At 49.3% G+C, this 21,950-nt stretch overlaps 1 protein-coding gene across 2 annotated transcripts in view; it reads left to right on the plus strand.

Moving 5' to 3' along the window:
* Positions 1-21,950, plus strand: part of brun (trafficking protein particle complex subunit brun) — a 642,817-nt gene that overhangs the window by 466,269 nt on the left and 154,598 nt on the right. For both annotated transcript variants that reach the window (XM_072289153.1, XM_072289154.1), the window contains exon 20: positions 52-129. In XM_072289153.1, coding sequence (XP_072145254.1) covers positions 52-129 — 78 coding nt within the window. The remainder of the gene's footprint in view (positions 1-51; positions 130-21,950) is intronic.

Raw genomic sequence — 21,950 nt, forward strand, 5'->3', positions numbered from 1 at the left:
GCTTTGTGCAAGGAATGCCTAGTGTGGTAGCACAGGTGGGGGCTGTTGCAGCTGGCCATGTGCAGAGAAGCTGGCTGAGGTGGCCTGCCGCCAGCACCTGCGGGACACGGTCATGCTGCGCTGGTGGCTCATATCCTTGGCACTTTGTTCCTCATCTGTTAAGAGTGGCATAAATGACATGCATTGCTTAAATGGGCTTGTATGCAGTGGAACCTCATTGATACAGTCCCATTTCGTATGGTTTCCCAGTACCAATGTTCACGATCAAGAAGGCAAAACATAACTCAATACAGTTACACTCCTCTTTTAACAGTCAATACATTTCTGGAAAACACATTCTTTTGGCACCAACGTCCAGTACATCACAAAACTTTGATTATGTGTTACATCTTTCACCCACTAGAACCCGTGTGAACAAGAAAATGTGCGAGGCACATGCGATCAAGAGCAGTTGGCTCCCGCAACGGCAGCTTCCTTGCAGTACTCGCCTGTCCATCTCATATGAAAATGCCGCAACACACTCGGTTTTCTTTTCTGGTAGCAGTAAAACTCCTTGTGGGTCATCACACGTCACCAGCTATGGCTGCCAACCCATTGCGATAAACATCTTCACCTATCTGTTTTGCAGTGCGTGTGGCATAGGAAGCATACTGCACACTTTTAATATACGATAAGCCAAACGCACTGCCATTTTGTGGTGCAGATGGCATAAAGTGAGCTTCATGTTTCACCCTGGTGGCATCATGGCATCATATTGGCAGTGGCGAGCTACATGTCCAATGCGTCGGCAATTAAAACAGATCGGCTTGTCGTCCACGGTTCGCCATTCGGAGGGGTTGCGCTGTCCGTAAGAGGAGTACGAAGAGCGCGGTGGGGACGTGCGTGGAAAAAGAGGTTCCGAGCGTATGGAACGAATGGATTGCAGGCCGATGTTGGACGACTCTTGACGGACGACAGCCTGGATCAAGGATATTGTCACCGGAGAATGATCAGGTGACGGGAATGGTGACGGATCAGGTGACGGCCGCTGGTTGTGCCGCTTCGACCTCACGACGAATGATGCGGGTCAAGTTGTCACATCGCGACGGCTGGTGGAAGAGGTCGTCACAGGATGATGTAGCAGCTGTGTTGGGAAGTCGCGTGATGTGCTGGGGGACCCGGCGGCTTTTAGCATTCTTAAGACGGCGGCACTCCTTGAGGATCGCATCGATGCTGGGGACGTTCGTTAACACCAGTAAATTGAAGGCGTCGTCAGCAATGCCTTTGAGGATGTGATTAACCTTATCGTTCTCAGACATGGTCGGGTCAGCCTTGGCACAAAGCGCCAAGACGTCGAGAATGTACGACACGTAGGACTCGGTCTACATCTGTACACGTGTGGCAAGGGCTTTCTTGGCATCGACTTGGCTACCGAACGGATTGCCAAAAAGGTCGTGGAGCTTCTCTTTGAAGAGATCCCAGCTCGAGATCTCCTCTTCACGAGTCTGGAACCATGCAAGTGGAGCTCCGTCGAGGTAGAAAAAAATATTCGCAAGCATAATAGTCGGATCCCACCTGTGACTGGTGCTGACACCTTCGTATAAGCGGAGCCAGTCGTCAATATCAGGACTGCCGACTCCGTTGAAAACACCAGGATCCCGAGGGGGGGAAACGGCAACGTAGGTCGGGGCTGCAGGCGGAGACGGTTGCGTAGGTGAAGTGCCACCAGCAGGAGCCGAAGTTGCATTGTCGCCGTTGCGACCGCTGCGAAGCTCCATGACGGGTATGGGGAATGTCCACCTCCACCAAATTAATGTTACGTGTAGCTGGAGCCCAATACTACATACAATTTATTTACAGGGAAGCTAACGGAAGGCCAAAATGGCGACACTATATCAAGCGGGCCCACGTCGTCTTCTTCCTCCTCAGTGCAGCCTCAATGTGGTAGCTGTTCCGTAGCAACATTTACCAGAAATTTTATAATGCTCCCTTCGAAGTTCCAGCTATCTTGCCAGTTCATTGCTTGTCCAACCACACAAACCATCCCAGAACGGTTTACCCTCCCCCGGCGCAAACTACCACTCATCTTCACTCCTTTTTTGTGACAACCGCATGAGACTGGAACCATTTACCTGCAATTGCCGTGCACCACTCTGATCCACATCAATTCAACGTGGCGCTGGAATCACACTTTCACTGTAATTAAAACCCATCCCTTATTTAATACCCCAACTAGGGCGTTTGAGGTATAATAAACGAAATGATATGAAATATTCCGGCGTTGCCCACCAGCTCAATCTTTTTCTTTTTCGCTAATTTCTTGTCACATTTTTCTACAACACGTATGAACGAGGTTCTACTGTATTCGAGGCTTCACGCCTTCTGTAGAGGGAGTCCTTTAAGCGCCTATAGATTGTTGCACCGCCTCAGGGAGGCTACAGAGAAGTTCAGGCTATTTTCACTGTACCACAGAAGCTATCAGAAATGTGCCACTTGGCACTTAGTATAAAAACTTGTGTGCAAAAGCGTTCCCCATGCACATAGTCATGGTTTACCTGATTCTCCTGTCATGTTGCGAGTGCTACATCAGTCAAATGAGCCAGTGCTTGAACCATCATTTAAGGCAGTGGTCTCAAATTCATGGCCGATGCAGCCCATCTAAGTGTAAGGCTCAGCAGGGCTTGAAATCAGCCTTTGAAAAGCAGCAATGGTTCTTGCAGCACAACAGCCCAGATGAGCTACAACACGGTGAGGGCAAGTTTCGCTGCTGTGTCTCATCTTATTTAACGCATACTGAGGGTGGGCAGTGCACGAAGACCAAACACAAAGAAAAAGAACTTGTTCAACTGTCGACTTTGCTGAACATCATATATAACGAACTCTACTAAAATGCCCAGCGGGAACGTCAGTGTCAGTGAATAAAAAATAATTGCGTCCATTGAGCTAACTCTTCCGAACACTTGCAGAGCACTTGTCTCCTTTCTGTTTCCATTTTACTCTAATTGGCCATAAATCTTATGGTCTGAAATTGCTTATTAGTTACATCTTCATAAAGAAGTGCTTGCAAGTAGTAGTAGATGCTGTTTGTTTCAGCACGAAGAGAACTTTTAAGGAGATCAGCCTCCAACCAAATGCACTTGCTGAACATTGTGAGATTAGCGCAGGCATTGAATGTGGCCTCGACAAGTTGTGCCGCATGTTGGTCGCATATTCAATTGCTGGGGATTGGAGCACTGAGGTTACTGACAACGGGGAATGTGTGATTTTCATTTGAGGCACTCACGGAAACGTTAATGCCACAGAGGAACTGCTTGACCTGATACCGATGGATGGGATGGTCACTGGAGCCAACATTCTTCCAGTGCTTGAAAAAGTGGTCATGTATGAGGGTTGCCGTGGAAGAAGTGTATCCCCCTCGCAGCCTATGGTGCCACACTAATGTGTAACGCAATAATTGGTTCGTTGTGTGCCTGCAGGTAAAGCTTCGAGCACTCAATATAAGCTTTGTTGCATTCTGCACCAAGAGAAACATGTTGCACTAAATGAAGAAATTAACGAACATTGTTTTGCACAGTGAGCTTTATTCGGTCGAAAACACTGAACCATTGTCGGTTCGTGCCTTTGATACGGGCAGGCGACACTGGACATTGCGTACTAAACTCAAGTGCAATGGCTGTGTTGGGCAAAATTGCTAAAGTAATTTTTTGAGTTGCTGAATGATATTGGCACATTCATGAAAGCCACAGACGAGGAAGCCTGAGTGCTATCAGATACAAATTTGATTAGTGCCCTTTCATTTCTGTTTATTTATTTATTTATTTATTTATTTATTTATTTATTTATTTATTTATTTATTATACCTCTAAGGTCCCTAAACAGGACACTACATGAGGGGTCGGCACATATTGAAAAAACGGCGTGTCAGGTTAGGTAGTGTGACTTGAAATATGGTCTTTGATGACAGCTTTGAAACGAGAAATGTCAGTGATGAGGGTGCGTTCATGTGCCAAACGCCCCTGCAAAGCCACGATCCAAGCCCGAAACTTGAGGAGAACACCAACATCGCCAAGGACCAGCGAGCTAGCCGTAGGCAGCAAAGACTGCTACCTCTTCCCGAGAATACCAGAGGGATCAAGCCCAAGTCAACAACCACAATGGCTGTCCCAGCATCCCTTATTCTGCTGCAACAACCTCGGGACCCACCAACCTTCCATGGATCATCGACTGAAGATCCAGAAAGCTGGCTGGAGACTTACGAAAGGATCTCAGCCTTCAATAACTGAATCTCTGAGGATAAGCTGCGTCATGTGTACTTCACCTTGGAAGATGCTGCGAGGACATGGTTCGAGAACCGGGAGTCCATCCTTACAATGTAGGACTTGTTCTGCAGTAGCTACCTGAGGGGCTTCACAAGCATTGTCCGGAAAGAAAGGGCCGAAGTTGTACTGGAAGCCCGTGTGCAGCTACCAAACGAGAACATTGCCATCTCTACAGAAGAAATGAGCCATCTGTTCTGCCACGCCGACCCCGAAATGTCTGAGGAGAAGCAAGTTCGCCTACTCGTGTGTGGTGTCAAGTAAGAGCTTTTTGCCAGAATGGTATCAAGGTACCAGCATCAAGGAAACGCTGGAAATGCGGAACCAGCAATTCAACTGCTGCACAATCCCAGCAAACTAGGCCGAAGTTCATTCATTGGGCACCGATGACCTGCGCAAGACCATCAGAGTGGTCAGGAAAATGAAGCTTCAGAGGATGTTCCCAAGATCCCAGCCTCACATTGCCTCAATCGCTGACGTCGTGAGAGAAGAAATCCAGCGGTCACTGGAACTTCCCGAAGGGCAAGCGCAATCACCACAGACTCAGCCTGAGGCGATGACCTATGCCACCCTCACCCGCCATCAAAGTAACCCTCCGCGCCCGTGCCAGGGCACTGTAATGATGCAGTTCCACTGTCTGCAACCACCAGCTCGCCCACCTGTCATCCAGCGAAACTACCCAAGGAAGACAGACATCTGGTGCACTCATTACCATTGCCCGCTCTGCTACCACTGTGGAGAAGTGGCTCACATCTACAGCCGATGTCCATACTGGCAAATGGGACTGCGAGCATTTGCTGTTAACCCACAATGACCGCAGCTTGGCGAACAGCCTCACGAGATCGCCGACTACCTCGCCGCCACTCGGTGGAGCCCTTATGACCATCTCGTTCGCCACCACCTGACCGCTACCTGTCGCTGCAGCACCAACCATACATATTCCCAGTCTGGGGCCAGTTTGCGAGCCCATATCCGGAAAACTAAAAGCAGCTACCAATGAAGCTGCGGTTGCTGTTCATCGAAGTGACGAAGATCCTCCACCGCTGAAGACGCCGAAAAGTCTTTCATGACGATATATCAACAAGACTCTGCTATCCCGACGAAGCCTAGAAGCAAAGAACATGCCGACAAAAGAAGACCTGATTGCACCACTTTCCAGCCACATGTAAACACGGCACAGCCATGATCCGGTGCCATGTCCTAACTGTAATGCAAGAAAAAGAACCAATGACCTCAACTTGCTTCTCTATGGCCAGGGAGTCACCACCTTAGTGGACACAGGAGCTGACTACTCCGTGATGAGTGGACCCCTTGCCGCCCAGTTGAAGAAAGTTAAGACTGCGTGGGAAGGCCCTCAAATCTGGACAGCTGGGGGACACCTCATTACGCCGACCGGAATCTGCACGACCAGAGTTATCATTAATGCCTGCACCTTTCCTGTCACCTTCATTATCCTCCAACCGTGTTCACGAGACATAATTCTCAGCATGGACTTCTTGAACCAACATGGCACAGTCATCAGCCTGAAGTTGAAGTCGATAATGCTGTCTGAAGATCAAGCAATACCACCAGAGAGCTCTCGTAGTCACCATGCCTTAAGTGTGTTCGAAAGTCAAGTCGGCATCCCACCCCGCTCCAGTATCGTCATTTCTGTCAGCATAAAAACACCTGCAGACGTAGAAGGTGTCATTGAGGGTGACCAATGTCTGCTGCTTGACCGTGAAGTTTGCGTCACAAGAGGAATTGCTCAGCTGCACAGAGGAAAAACGAAAGTTTTGCTGACAAACTTCAGCCAGGAGTTCAAACACGTCAATAAGGGCATGACGATCGCATACATCAAGGAATTTCTGGAAACCAGCAATGCGTTTGTCCTACCTTAACTATTATAGTTTCCAAATCAGACTTCAACATAAATCCAAGTCTCCGCATAAGTAAGCTAGAACAGCTCAAAGGTCTTCGTGTGCACTTGCAGCAAAAGCGGTTAAGATTAGCGCCGGGTCGAGCGCGGCGGGCTGCCGTGCTTCCCGGCTCAATGACACCAAATGAACCCACAGAGCGCTACACCGGAGGCTAAGTATGGTCGAGGTCACTGGTCACTCTCCAGGGCTATGGCTGACCCATATCGCTGCAGTGTCAAATCGTCTGAAGACGACTTAGGTACCTGTCGTGGTGTCATAAGTAGTAAAGCAGCCACCCACAGCACCGAGTAGTCCGACAACACAAAGACTGCTTTTCGACGTCATTAAGGCTTCAACAAACGCCAGTTGTAAAGCATTGCATAATGACTGAAGAGTGTGCTCGACTACTCTGCCAGAGCCCATACGGAGTTTCAATGCGAGAATGTGATGCCATAAAGCGACAAATAGACAAAATTCTCCGCTACAACATCATCCAGCCGTCGAAAAGCCCGTGGGCATCTCCTTTAGTCATGGTAAAGAAAAAGGACGGAACCCTACGTTTCTGCATCTTTTATCGTCGATTGAACAAGATTACGAAGAAAGATGTATGCCCCCTTCCACGGATAGACAACACATTAGATTGGCTCTGCAATGCTAAATACTTCTTGGCGATGGATCTCAAGACTGGCTTCTGGCAAATAGAAGTGGACAAATGGGATTGCGAAAAGACTGCCTTCATCATGCCAGACAGCATCTATGAGTTCAAGGTCATGCCATTTGGACTGTACTCAGCGCCTGCAACGTTCCAGCGCTTGATGGACACGGTGTTAGCAGGGTTAAAGTAGCAGACCTGCCTCGTCGACTTGGATGACATTGCGTTTTTTCTGCAAGTTTCAACGAACAGTTGAGATGCCCTGAAACAGTACTAAAGACAATCCAGTCTTGCGGACTCGCTTTGAAACTGCAAAAGTGTCACTTTGCGTGCGAAGAGCTGCTGTTCCTGGGACACGTCATCAGCAAGTCTGGAGTATGCCCCGACCTGGAGAAGACAGCTTCCATCGCAAAGTTCCAGCAGCCCGTTGACGAGAAGGCAGTGCGTAGATTCCTTGGCATGTGCGCCTAGTGCAGGTGCTTTGTCAAGGATGGTGATACAGCCTTCTTGGTCGGTCATCATTCAAAGGTATCTGGATAGTGCAACAAAACAAGGACACAAGAAGTAGCACTTGTCTTTGTCTTTGTTTCTTTTTGTGTCCTTGTTTTGTTGCGCAATCCAGATAGCTTTGTCAAGGAAGACAGCTTCCCTTGTTCGCTTCTGTCCTTCCTTGTTTGCGCCAACCAATCATATTTATATATGGTCTACTTAGCAATATGAACTGACTAGCCCAGCAACATGTACTTCTGGTTTGTCAAGAACTTTTCGCGCATCACTGCGCCGTGGACACATCTAACTAAACATGATGTTGAGTTCAAGTGAGAAACACCTCAGGCTGACACAGTTCAAGAACTCAAACAACACATGCAGTCACCACCGGTACTTGCGCACTTCAACGAAGGTGCCAATATGGAAATCCACATTGACGCCAGTAGCCTAGGCCTTGGCACTGTCCTAGTCTGGAGAAAAGATGGTCTTGAACAGGTGATAGCTTAAACTAGCAGGTCGCTGTCAAAGCAGAAGGAAATTATTCTACAACCGAAAGAAATGGCTTGCCATCATATGGGCTACAGCAAAATTTCACCCTTGCCTATATGACAGACCATTAAAAGCCGTAAGCGACCATCGCGCCTTGTGTTGGTTAGCAAACTTAATGGACCCTTCAGGACGCGGGGCACAGTGGAGCCTCAGACTGTAGGAATATGACATTAGTGTAATTTACAAGTCCGGAACAAAGCACTCTGATGCCTGTAGTGTCTATTCAGAGCATTTAGCCAAATGTGAATACTCGGTTGGCAACCTGGAATAAAGCATGGGAGCTTAAGCAACAATTTCATATCACCGTATCACCCCAATCTAATCAATCAGACTGTATTTCAGTCTACAGGAAAACTAAAATGGTGTCAGAAGTATCATTTGATCTCATGTGAGTGCCAAACCAACAGACAGTGTCATATCATCCCTCAGCAGCAACCGGCAATCGCAGCCATGGCACACGTGCTCCATCCCTTTCCCAGTTTCGACCTTGGCGCTACAGGTGCCAAATATTGGTCACGAATGGACCAAGTGAATACAAAGGTTCGAGAACTTTCTTTTAGCATATGATATCATGGCAGATGCACACAAGAAAGCGCTCCTTCTGCACTACATCGGTCAGGAAGTCCACAACATATTTTGCTCCCTCCCTGACAGCACTACACAAGCTGCAACAGCTGCATGCACGACCCAGACCACACAGAACCCATTGGTGTCAGAATACGATGCTACATGAGCGAAACTGAGTGCATACTTTGCCCTGCGATTGAACTTGACATTTGTGATCTACAAATTTTGTGAAGCCCAGCAAAATGTTGGTGAGTCACTGGACGCCTTCTGCACGTGCCTCCGGCAGCTTTCTCGCCACTGTAGCTTCAAGAACGTTGACGCTGTAGTCCAGAACCAAATCATCCTCGCCACAGCATCGTCTCACCTTCGAAAATATGCAATGCTTCATTCCCCCACTTTATCAGACTTACTTAAACAGGGGAGAATGTTCGAGTATGTCGAATAGAATGTATCCGAAATTGAAACAAATGTCAGTAGCAATGCGGCAGTGCTCACAGTGCACAAGGAAGGACAGCACCATGGACGACACCAAAGAAATGGCCGGAAGATGCCACAACAGACCTATGCACCGCAATGACCTCGTGTCTCATCAGCAGATTGTCGCAACTGTGGCGACAAGTGGCTTCATCAAAGTGGGCTATCAAGTTATGCTGCAGGGGGCAAGACATGCAAGGCATCAAGGTTGGTCACTTTGCGTGGTTCTGTTGTTCAATGAGAAAAATGGTAGAAGCAGTAGACTATGACAGTGGTCAGGACAAGCAGTGGTCCAAACTGGAATTCACAGGCAGTCTGCTGTAAGAAGAGTTCAAGTACCACCTTTGACACCAAGCAGTGACGAGTATGTTTTTGTTGCCATGACCTGACCTCAAGCAAGCCCATCTCCAAAAGTTATTGTCACTGTCAACAATGTGCCGGTCACTTTCATAATCAACACAGGTGCAATAGTGCCAGTTGTTGTCCAAAATGACTTTAAGAGCTATCGCATAAAGGTGAAACTCCAGCAAACATCCATCAGAGCATTCCCATACAAAACAGCACCTCCACTTGAACTTCTAGGAAAAGTCTGAAGTCAAGGGTCTGACGGAATCCCGTCTGGTCGGGATGGTACATGACGAAAATTAGAAGGCACTGACCAGAAAAAGGAAAGATAAAATGACGTTTCAGCTCCCCCATGGGAGCCTTGTTCACAATGAGGCAGAACAATTTTGCGTCGCTCTTCAAGTACGGTGCATGAGCGGACATCTTGCATAGATTGGAGGCAAATCTAGCTCCGTCATTGCGATTAAGTGTATGTGCTGTCCTCTGGATGATCAATGATTCAAGATAGAGCCGCAACTTTCTGTCCTTTTCTTGTGCAATCACACGTGCCTCTGCCCAACTTATGTTGTGTGCGGCAGATATTGAGTGTTCAGCAAGTCCATTCTGATTTGTGTGTCGGTTTCTGACGTCCCTTGGTGATCGCGTAACTTTCGTTCATATTCACCTGAATTCATCTGTGTATATCTGTATACAGATACAGTCGAACCCGACTATATCGAACCCGTTTACATCGAATTATTCTATATATCGAACAATTTCTGGTCACGGTATAGTTACGAGTATATATAGCAAAAATTACGCTTACATCGAACAAATATTGCAGTGACTCCCGATATATCGAACGTCAAGCGGCGGAAAAGTGCCCCCAGAAGTTGGCTTTCCCTCGCGGTAGCGGGGAAACACGGCGGCGCGGCTCCATCCAACCGCTCTCCCTACCGTGGCCGCGCTGCCTCGGGCTGTTCAGGCGAGCCGTCGACACTCCCCCTGTCGCGCATAGTGGAGTCTATTAGGCCACATCCCCCCTCTTTCTCTATCATCTTTCACTTGCCACCCCCTCTCCCCTGACGACGCTCCGCCGTGCTCCCTCACGGGCTGCAGAATCAAGCGTCCTTCCTTTCTTTAGATCACTATCTAGCGACACTCCCCAGCAAGAAATGATCCTGGCCCGCCTACAGCGCTTGCTCAGACAGCCAATCAGAGGCTCCTGTGCTCTCTTCGTGCAAGATGGCGAAAGTGCGAGTTGTCTGGCTGCTTCTCTGGTTTATCGTGTTTGCGCCTTGTGGGCCTTCTCCCGCAGTGTTGCCGTGATGAAGCGGCAGAATTCGCCTTTCGTCGTGAAGCTCGAAATCGTAAATCGCGTCGAACGCAATGAGAAGTTGGATGTCCCCGCAGCGTGCAAGATTCCGAGGAGCACTCTCGGCACGATTAGGGCTAAAGTGGCCAGACTCGCAACCCGGTGCCCATGGCGCCCGACGCGTACGCACGGCCGTGTACGAGGGGTTCTTCATACGTGCCGGTTTCCGCGTGCTCGGTGAGGACTGCAAATTCTGATGAATGCGACGAAGCCGTTGCCGGTGTTGCTGAAGTTTGGAGCGAGCTGTCAAAATTTTCGGGACATTCAAATCAACGGTGGACGAGTTTGTGAGTGCAGATGATGGTGTCACGACCACGGTAGAGCCCGGAAACGAAGACTACATCGCCGACATCGTACCGAGCACAAATGAAAGTAGGCACATTGAGGAAAGCAACTACGGTCCTTTGCCCACATCCTCCGAAGTGATTGGTGCACTCGCATTAGTCCGGCGCTTCTGCGCGAATGCGGAAGGTTGCGGCCTCAGCTGCTCCGACTCCTTAGACAACGTGGGGAAGTGCGTGCGTCGCAGGCAGCGAAATTGCCCAAGCAGAAGAAAATGCAGGACTGATTTATGCCAAACTAAGCTAGTTTCGTTAATAAAGTGATTTTATGAATGGTATGTGCTTTTATGACGTCCAATTATTTAGCAGGCTTATATCGAATTATGCTCTATATCGAACTGATAGGCGTTTTTTTGCGAGTTCGATATAGCCGGGTTTGACTGTATACACAGATGGGCAGTCGGCGCAAGGAATTGAGTACACCACACCAGCAAATTTTTCTTTCTTGAGTTTGTCCTTGACTTGGACTAGCTGATTCTTCAGTTTTTGAGCTGGCACATGCGTGGTCTGTAAGTCATACGAACGAAATACACTCGCCAGGGTTTCACTGATGCCTCGCACACATGGAATGGCAGCTTGCTTCCGGGTACCTGATGTTGGTTGCAACTTTGGACAGTCAAGTTGGCATTTCACAGATTCAATTACATGATGAGGATGGCCGCCACAGCTGGACAAATCACTGCGTACATGCTCAGCTTCAGCCACTTATCTTCCCGCATGGAACAGACATTTTTTCACTGGAGGAGTGATGAAACAACCGAACGTTTTTGGCAATCAGGATGCACAGAATTGAAGTGAAGGTAACGGCCGGTATGTGTGTGTTTTCGGTAAAAGTTGAACTTTAGACTTGAGGTTGTAACTTAGCGTGATAAAACACGGAAAGAAGAAAGGCAGACAAGGACAAGGGCTACTCACAACTGTTTAATGGAAGGAAGGATAGTACACATATATCCTCTTGTCACGCATGCGCCTACCAAGCAGGAGAGAAGCAGGTACATGCACATCAAAGGCGGTTGTCCAAGAAGTTAAATTCTGTATCTAGTAATGTGATAGAAGGCTCACTTACACACCTATCTCTATTCTTCTTGATGGACACAGTGTTAGCAGGGTTAAAGCAGCAGACCTGCTGATTGTGTTGATGTATGTTGACGATTTTTTAGTGATTTTAAACAATAAGGGTGACTTTACATCCCCTACGTTTATTTTAGAAGCTTTTAACAACCAAGGCCAAGGGCTCGTTTTTACCCTTAAACTTCCTGTCGACACAGGCCTGCAGTTCCTAGATTTAAAACTGTCTTTTGAAGCTGGCCACGTCTGCTGGGCCTACCAACCGTGAGCCATGAAGCAATTGCTGCCGTACGATTCCGCACATTCTAAGGTGGGGAAGCGAGCAGTTGGTAGTCTTTGCTTGGAATCAACCTTGCAGAAATCGTGCATACCCAAATGCGGTCTTGGTTTACCTACCAAGTTGGACACCTTTTGGCAGCTGGTTTCCCTTTGACGGTCAACGCTATAGTAGAGTCTCTTCTGCAAAAAGTAAAGCTAGGAGCATGAAGGGCGAGAGCAGAGGTCGAACGACCGAAGGTAAGACCAGAGGTTATGCGCTACGTGCACAAGGTGTCACACAACCTTAAAAAGGTTGCTAACCATCATGGTATTCCTCTGTTTTTTTCTGCACCCAACAAGCTTTCGAAGCTGTGTTCACAAGTTTGCTGTGAGAGCAGATGGGGCTGCTGCAAGAGGCATGAGAAGGCCTCTGTTGAGTGCTCCAGAGGGGTTGTTTATGCAATTCCCTTGCACCCTTGCGGGCAGCTCTACATTGGACAAACCAAGCATTGTGTGAATGACTGTATAAGGGAACATGCACAATAACTAAAGTAAAAGGATGATAAGGGTGCACATTTGGTGGCTCATGTTAGCGCGTGTGGTGGTGACACTTGATTTTCTGCGACTACTCTTCTGGGCAGGAGCGGCAACGCCTCTTCCAGGCTCACTCTTGAGGCCTTCTTTATCAAGAATAGAGATAGTGTGTAAGTGAGCCTTCTATATCACATTACTAGGTGCTGAATTACAACCGCCTTTGATGTGCATGTGCCTGTTTCTCTTCTGCTTGGTAGGCGCATGCATGACACGAGGATATATGTACTATCCTTCCATCCACTAAACAGTTGTGAGTAGCACTTGTCCTTGTCCGCCTCTCTTGTTTCCGTGTTTTTATCGTGCTAAGTTACTACTACGAATATGGACAACCAACTAGCCCAACAGTCAATTAACTGTTTTAGACTTGAGGATTGTCGGGAAACTAGCATATCTAGAAAGGGGAGATGGCCGTCGGTTTCCTCTTCAACGGACTTTCGTACATCACGCGTAACCACTATGAAGACTACCCTAGGCCTAACTTGCGTCACGACGCAGAATTGCATGCCTGTGCCTTTTTCACTAAATATTTCATAATTAGTCTATTTGCTACGAGTTACTTCTTCCCCCTTCATATATTTCACACCGCACAGATCACATACATAAGGTAGGTATTTCTACATGCAAAACTAAAACATTCTCAGATTCTTTTATTGCTCACATGCCATATGACTCGAACCACCGTCCTTCCTCAATTGCCACAATTCCTCACCCTCTATTATTTCAGACTGCTGTTACCGCTTCTATTGAATGATATATTGTGTTGATCACTTATTCTAACTTATCTATGTTTTGGTAATTTATTGTTCTCTGCTGTTTGTATTTTAAGTGTTATTACCGTATTTACTCGAATCTAGGCCGACCCCGATTCTAAGCATACCCCCTAAAGTCCAAAGCCAACAAAAAAAAATATATTACCTTGAAGGTAGGCCGAACAAGAAAAGCGAGGGCAGCGTTCACAAAATGCAAACAGCATTTATTGAATCTGAACGTGCATAGCTCATTCAACGTCATCATCGCTGCTAGACTCGTCGCTGTGTTCCTTGTCACTGTCTGTCACCTTCAAACAGTGCACTATCTTCGGTACCATCAAGCGCATTAGATATGCTGCACTTTTTAAAGGCGCGCACGGCCAAAGTACCTGGGATGTCGTCCCACGCTGCAGCTACCCAGCCCGCCAGCTGCGATAGCGATGCACATTTGATGTGGCCCATTGCCATTAGTATGTGGTCTTCGTCAGTCAACCAGTCTGTGTAATATTTCCGCAGACGATCCTTGAAAGGTTTGTTGATGCAGACATCAAGTGGCTGCAACTGGCCTGTCATGCCGCCCGGTATGACAGCGAAGTCTGTGTTCGTTTGGGCGAGTGCAGCCTTCACGTTGTCTGTCAAGTGCCCACGGTAAGAGTCGACGGCAAGGAGCGAGTTCTTTGTCAAAAGGGCTCCTGGACGCCATCGCCACACAATCTTAACCCACTCTTCCAGCATCGCACTCGTCATCCACCCATTCTCATTTGCCCGCACAATGACATCGCTTGAGAAAGTTTCTCGAGCAGGCAGTGTCTTCCTTTTAAATATCATATAAGGAGCAAGTTTATGTCCATCAGCTGTGCAGCACAGCATCACAGTTGCGCTGCTTCTCGTAGCCCGAAGAGCACACCTTCACCTCCTTGGCACCCTTTTCATTCATGGTGTACGCCACTTGCATATCAAAACACACAGCCGTCTGGTCGGCGTTGCTGATTTACCCAAGGTTGTAGCCCGCGGCTTCTCTCTTTGACAGCACGTTGTCACGATCCGCCCGCATTCATGAACAAGGGAGGGCTCAAGGCACCCTCCGTTAAATGGACGTTCCGCAGCGTGGTAGTTATGTACGATGACTGACGGCCGAGCAGCTGTGCTCCTCGGTGTTTATTGCGGTGTGGTGACCAATGTTGCCTACCGAGCCTGGCGGGCCAACGAAGATTATGCCCGAGGCGGCGTCACATGCTTGTTACACCCCCTTACCGCCAGTTTGTTTGTCAACAACAAACGGCCAAGTTGAAAGTGCGAGGCTTTGCCTCCACCGTAGCCGGGTCGACGGTGCCTGCTACCCAAGTTTACTAACAGTCCAGTGGCCTCTGTCATCGAGTACTCCGTCTCGGCACCGTTGTTGACGGGCCGGGTGTGGCAACGCTGGGTGCTGCCTGAGACAGCCTCGCTCCATCCGGAAGGTCTGTTGTGGTTGGCCCTGTGAGTGGTGCCGGACTTGACACCGGCCCAATGGGTGCTGCACCACTGGCAACGCTTGCCACCTCCGGGGTGGGCGGTGCTCTGCTGGAAGCGACTAGTGCTGCCGCTAGTCCTCCTGCGGGCTGGAACTCGGAAGTGGCAGTCGAGGGTGCTGGCCAGGTCCCGAGGCAAGGCCTAACATGGTCGGCATGTCTGTGCCACGTGACTCATCTGGCATGCGGACGATCAGCGATGAGGCGCTGGCAGGAGACACCACCTGTCCGGTGGACCAGGATGGGCCAGGACGGAAGTTCCTGGCGAAAACTGGAGTTCCCGACTCTGGCAAAGGTCCGGGATGGCACCCTTGGTCAGCAGCCAGCTTCTGCTTCAGCTGCTTCAGGAGCACTGTGGATCGGAGGTCCGGATGCAAGACGTCCAAGGGTGTCTTGACCATCCGACCAAGCAGGAGCTCACACGCAGCACGACCAGCGACATCGTGGGGCGTGGTCCGGTACTGAAACAGTATCCGAGCAATCTGCATCCGGAAATCCCCAGTCTGGATCTTCTTGAGCTTGTCCTTGATGGTTTGCACCACCCGCTCGGCTGCACAATTTGAAGCAGGGTGGTACGGTAGAACCATCATCCAGCGGATTCTGTTCTTCGTCAGCCAGGCCAGGTACTCTGTGCTGGCGAAAGCAGGACCATTGTCAGACACGATGACAACCGGCAACCCCTGGGCGGCAAAGACCTGTCGTAGCACTGCGTTGGTCGCACCTGCTGATGGAGTGGTGACAGGTAGAACCTCCACCCACTTGGAAAAGGCGTCCACCACCACCAGGAAGTAATGGCCCTTGAAGGGCCCCCCAAAATCCACATGTAGGCAGGACCAGGGTCTCTGTGGGAACGGCCAGTGGGTGATTTCCACACGACGCGAAACCCGCTGATGCTCCTGGAAGATTTGGCAGCTCTGCACCATGTGAGCAATGGCCTGGTCCAGGCCAGGCCACCAAACATGGGACCGGGCCACCACCTTAGTCTATTCCACGCCAGGATGACCCGCGTGCAGCAGCTGCAGGACCCTGGACCGGAGACTTTGTGGGATCACCACCCTGGAACCCCACAGTAGGCAGCGCTGCTGCAAGCTCAGCTCAGCGGCCTTGTGGCTGTAGGCCTGCTGCACCAATTCCTCTCCACGGGACACCGCCTTGACCACCTGAGACAGGACTAGGTCCCGGCTAGTCGCTTGCGATACCGCAGATCTGGAGAGCACCTCCGGGTACGCATGATCCAGCATGAAAACTTCAGCAGGTTCTGGAACAGCATCAGGCACCTCTGGCAGGGCAGGTGGCTCAGGGCATCAGCAGGTCCCAAGTCCTTTCCCGGACGGTAAACCAGCTGGTAACTGTAAGCTGCCAGCCTCAAGGCCCAATGTACCACTTGAGGTGATGCCTGCACGGGAACTGCCTTGTCAGGCCCCAGCAGCCCCAACAGCAGCTTGTGGTCCGTGACTGCCTCGAACTTCCGGCCCCACAAATACTGGTGGAAGCGTTCGACACCGAACATGAGGGCTAAACTTTCCTTGTCCAGCTGCCTGTAACGTTGCTCTGCAGCATGAAGCCAGCGAGAAGCAAAGGACACAGGGCGTTCCTGGCCATCCTTGTCCCAGTGCGCCAGGACGGCTCCCACACCGTACGGTGACGCATCTACGGTCAGGACGACAAGCTTGGCAGGATCGAAGTGTACTAGCACTGGAGCCTTTGTGATTAGCTCCTTGCTGCGCTGGAAGGCGCGGTCCTGCTCCTTCTTCCAGACCTATTGCTGACCATCTCGAAGCAGAAGATGGAGCGGCTGTAGATGCTCTGACAGGTTCGGCAGGAAACTCCTGTAGAAGATGAGGCCGAGGTAGCTCTGAAGCTCCTTGTTCTGGCGCTTAGGCGCCTTGAGCACAGCATCAGCTTTGCGGGGAGCCGGGGCTAGGCCAGCCTGGGAAATTACATGTCCCAAGTACTCAACACTGGGGGCCAGGAAAACGCACTTTTCCAGCTTGAGCTTGAGACTGGCGTCCTGCATCCGTGCCAGGATGTTGTGCAGGTTTTGCAGCTGGTCCCTGTCATCGCTGCCAGTAACTAAGATGTCATCCAAGTACACCGCCACGTGCCTCATTCCCCTGACGAGGTTATCCATCTCCCTCTGGAATATGGCTGGGGCTGAGGCCACGCCAAATGGCAAATGTGTATACTGGAAGAGCCCCAAAATTGTCGATATTGTGACATACTTCCGGGAGGCATCCTGGAGCATCAGCTGCTGGTAAGCATCTCTGAGGTCGAGCTTGGTGAACTTCTGCCCACCGGACAACGCTGACCAGAGATCTTCAATCCAGGGCAACGGGTACTTCTCGGTGGTAGCGACGGGGTTGATGGTAACATTGAAATCCTCTCAGATCCTGATACTGCCGTTTCGCTTGAGGACTGGACGGGTGCCAGGATGCCCTCCTGCTGTAACCGTTGCAGCTCCTGAGTGACCCCGTCCTTCAGGGCAAACGACAGTGGGCGAGGCTTGAAAAAACGTAGCCGGGCTCCCTCAGGTACATAGATGCCAGTGGTCGTGCCAGCGAATATGCCCACCCCAGGCTGGAACAGGGACTTGAACTCGGCACAATGCGTTGGCGGGCTAGTTGGTGCGAATCCATGAATACTTTGTTTAGCGCAAAACGACAGAGACAAGAAAGACGACAGGACAAGGCGCTACTCTCAACTGACATCATTTTATTGCGTCACTCCTTTATAGACCGCTCAAACCAGAGGAACATGCGCAGTGAGCACCATGCGGTGGAGCCACCAACATCCGACCCCCAAGAGCGCACTCATGCGACAGAATCCAAAAAACCAAATTCAGCGCTGTACAAGGTTAAGGAAGGCACACTAATGCACTGTGACCCCAAAGACTGAATGAAAAAAGCTTCCGATAACTCTCGGGCGGTGGTGTCACGGCTCTTTTTCAAAATCGTGGTATCACGAAACATGGGTTTGCACTTGCATGTTTTACAATGCTGAGCCAAATGGGAACCTGTGCCTGTTGGTATGGATCGCTCATGTTCTCTAAGGCGCTCGTTAACACAGCGGCCTGACTGCCCTACATACACTTTGCCACATGACAAGGGAATCTTATAAACCACACCGACTCTGCAATCTACAAACTTCACGTGGTTCTTTTCACAATCAGGTTTTTTACTTGTTTTAGAAATACGGCTGCACAACATTGACAGTTTCTGAGGAGCGGAAAACACTACCGGAATTTGATATCTAGTGGCGACATTCTTTAGATTGTGAGCCACTCTGTGACAATACGGCACAACTTCAGGCCTCTTCTTTTGTATGATGCGGTTACTTTTGTGCCGCTTCCCTTTCAGTTTCTGAAGCAATACCTCCGAGACTGACGTCACCACCACACTTGGGTAACCAGCAGCCTGCAGCCTATTTAACTGAGCAATGAAACTCATTTTCGCAGAGTGATGACAAGATTTCATTAAGGAAGATTCTAAACACATCAAAGCAATGGCGCGTTTCACAGTCTTTGAGTGCGCAGACGCGTAAGGTAAAAGTTCCTTACGTGCACGTGGCGAATACATCCAACAGGCGTGGCCTGTTTGTAAGGAAAGCTGCAAATCTAAAAACTGGAGTTTTCCGTCCCTAGATAGCTCATGTGTGAAAGTTAATCCTTTGCCATTGTCATTGAACAGAGTTAAAATATCAGCTACCGTCACGGAGCAGTCATTGTTAGTCTGTTTCATCACAACAAGAAAATCGTCAACATATCTAAAAATTTGAACTGAGTCATTGTTTAAGGCACTCTTAAGAGCGCGGTCGACAAACGATAAAAAGATATTACAAAGAGCAGGCGCCACACATGAACCAATACACACACCATTTTTCTGGATAAAAAGGTTGTTTTCGAACTGGATAAAAGTTGCACTTAAATAAAATTCAAGAAGGGACATGAAACTTTCCGAAGACAACCCGGTCACATTGCGAAAATCTACCTCGCCACTTTCTTCGATGCACGTCATCACACTGCGAAATAGCTCATCATGCGGTATTGAATAGTAAAGATCTTCGACGTCAACAGAAAAAATGTCAGCTACTGAATGGTTGTCTTCCAGAAAGGAAACAACATCGAAAGAATCCTTTATGGCATAAGGATCGTCAATAGTTAAATGCTTCAATTGTTTTTGCAAAAAGCGGCTAACCAAAACCTGCCAACAGTTGTTTTCACTGACTATTGTACGGAAAGGCACGTCCTGTGCCTTTCCGTACAATAGTCAGTGAAAACAACTGTTGGCAGGTTTTGGTTAGCCGCTTTTTGCAAAAACAATTGAAGCATTTAACTATTGACGATCCTTATGCCATAAAGGATTCTTTCGATGTTGTTTCCTTTCTGGAAGACAACCATTCAGTAGCTGACATTTTTTCTGTTGACGTCGAAGATCTTTACTATTCAATACCGCATGATGAGCTATTTCGCAGTGTGATGACGTGCATCGAAGAAAGTGGCGAGGTAGATTTTCGCAATGTGACCGGGTTGTCTTCGGAAAGTTTCATGTCCCTTCTTGAATTTTATTTAAGTGCAACTTTTATCCAGTTCGAAAACAACCTTTTTATCCAGAAAAATGGTGTGTGTATTGGTTCATGTGTGGCGCCTGCTCTTTGTAATATCTTTTTATCGTTTGTCGACCGCGCTCTTAAGAGTGCCTTAAACAATGACTCAGTTCAAATTTTTAGATATGTTGACGATTTTCTTGTTGTGATGAAACAGACTAACAATGACTGCTCCGTGACGGTAGCTGATATTTTAACTCTGTTCAATGACAATGGCAAAGGATTAACTTTCACACATGAGCTATCTAGGGACGGAAAACTCCAGTTTTTAGATTTGCAGCTTTCCTTACAAACAGGCCACGCCTGTTGGATGTATTCGCCACGTGCACGTAAGGAACTTTTACCTTACGCGTCTGCGCACTCAAAGACTGTGAAACGCGCCATTGCTTTGATGTGTTTAGAATCTTCCTTAATGAAATCTTGTCATCACTCTGCGAAAATGAGTTTCATTGCTCAGTTAAATAGGCTGCAGGCTGCTGGTTACCCAAGTGTGGTGGTGACGTCAGTCTCGGAGGTATTGCTTCAGAAACTGAAAGGGAAGCGGCACAAAAGTAACCGCATCATACAAAAGAAGAGGCCTGAAGTTGTGCCGTATTGTCACAGAGTGGCTCACAATCTAAAGAATGTCGCCACTAGATATCAAATTCCGGTAGTGTTTTCCGCTCCTCAGAAACTGTCAATGTTGTGCAGCCGTATTTCTAAAACAAGTAAAAAACCTGATTGTGAAAAGAACCACGTGAAGTTTGTAGATTGCAGAGTCGGTGTGGTTTATAAGATTCCCTTGTCATGTGGCAAAGTGTATGTAGGGCAGTCAGGCCGCTGTGTTAACGAGCGCCTTAGAGAACATGAGCGATCCATACCAACAGGCACAGGTTCCCATTTGGCTCAGCATTGTAAAACATGCAAGTGCAAACCCATGTTTCGTGATACCACGATTTTGAAAAAGAGCCGTGACACCACCGCCCGAGAGTTATCGGAAGCTTTTTTCATTCAGTCTTTGGGGTCACAGTGCATTAGTGTGCCTTCCTTAACCTTGTACAGCGCTGAATTTGGTTTTTTGGATTCTGTCGCATGAGTGCGCTCTTGGGGGTCGGATGTTGGTGGCTCCACCGCATGGTGCTCACTGCGCATGTTCCTCTGGTTTGAGCGGTCTATAAAGGAGTGACGCAATAAAATGATGTCAGTTGAGAGTAGCGCCTTGTCCTGTCGTCTTTCTTGTCTCTGTCGTTTTGCGCTAAACAAAGTATTCATGGACTTGAACTCGGTCAGGAGCCTGGGGACGTCTTTCACCACATGCACGCTGGCTTCCTGGTACTCTGGCAGACGAACGCCCAGTGCATGAATCCAGTTTCGGCCCTGCAGCGTCGGCGACAACCCCTTCGCTAAGTAAAGGTGAAGGGTTGCCTTCCTGTCGCCAAAGCAAACGCTGACCTGTGCCTGACCCTGGACCTGGAAGAGTTGCCCGGAGTAGCTGCGCAGCATCACGCCCGAAGCCTCGACGGACACGCCGGGGAAAGTACGCTTGAAGAGTTTCCCGGCCATTACTGTCACACTGGCCCTTGTGTCCAGCTCCATGGAAATGGGGTGCCCGCAGATTTGGACGGTCAGCATGTACGGCGGCACAGACGACGGTACAAAGCCTGTGTGCCACATGTTAAAAATCGGTGGGTCCTCAGCCAAGACGTGGAGCCTGGCCACGGAAGAACTCGGGCCTGCTGCCGCACGCCCCCGCCCCGTACCTTTGCGACAGCTACCCTGGCCGCGGGCTTGTGTGGTACCTGGGCTTCAACCAGGCTGCTGCTGCTGTTTGCCCTCCCCCTTCAGCATTCCCGTGTCAGGTGCCCAGTTTTCCTGCACGTAAAGCATTGTGCTTGAGAGAACTGGCACTGTGAGAGGGAATGGGCACCACCAAACCAACCGCAGGTACTCCCGTTTGTCGCCAACTTGTTCACCGCCGCTTCCGCCGACAGTCAGCCAGTTGCACGGGCAATCTCGCCGGCGTCCTTGGCGGCAGCTTCCATTGCCAGCGCTGCCTTCACAGTGGTGCCCAGCGAGGGGTCGGGAAGCTCCAGGAGTCGCATCTGCATGGCGTGGTTGTTGATACCGCAGACAAAACGGTCCTGGAGCAGCCGGTCGAGCTGGTCCCCGCAAACGCAGGCACTCGCTAACCTTCGTAGCATGGCAACGAACTGCCCGAGGGTCTC

The sequence above is a fragment of the Dermacentor andersoni genome, chromosome 7 (assembly GCF_023375885.2).
Source record: "Dermacentor andersoni chromosome 7, qqDerAnde1_hic_scaffold, whole genome shotgun sequence".
NCBI lineage: Eukaryota > Metazoa > Arthropoda > Arachnida > Ixodida > Ixodidae > Dermacentor > Dermacentor andersoni.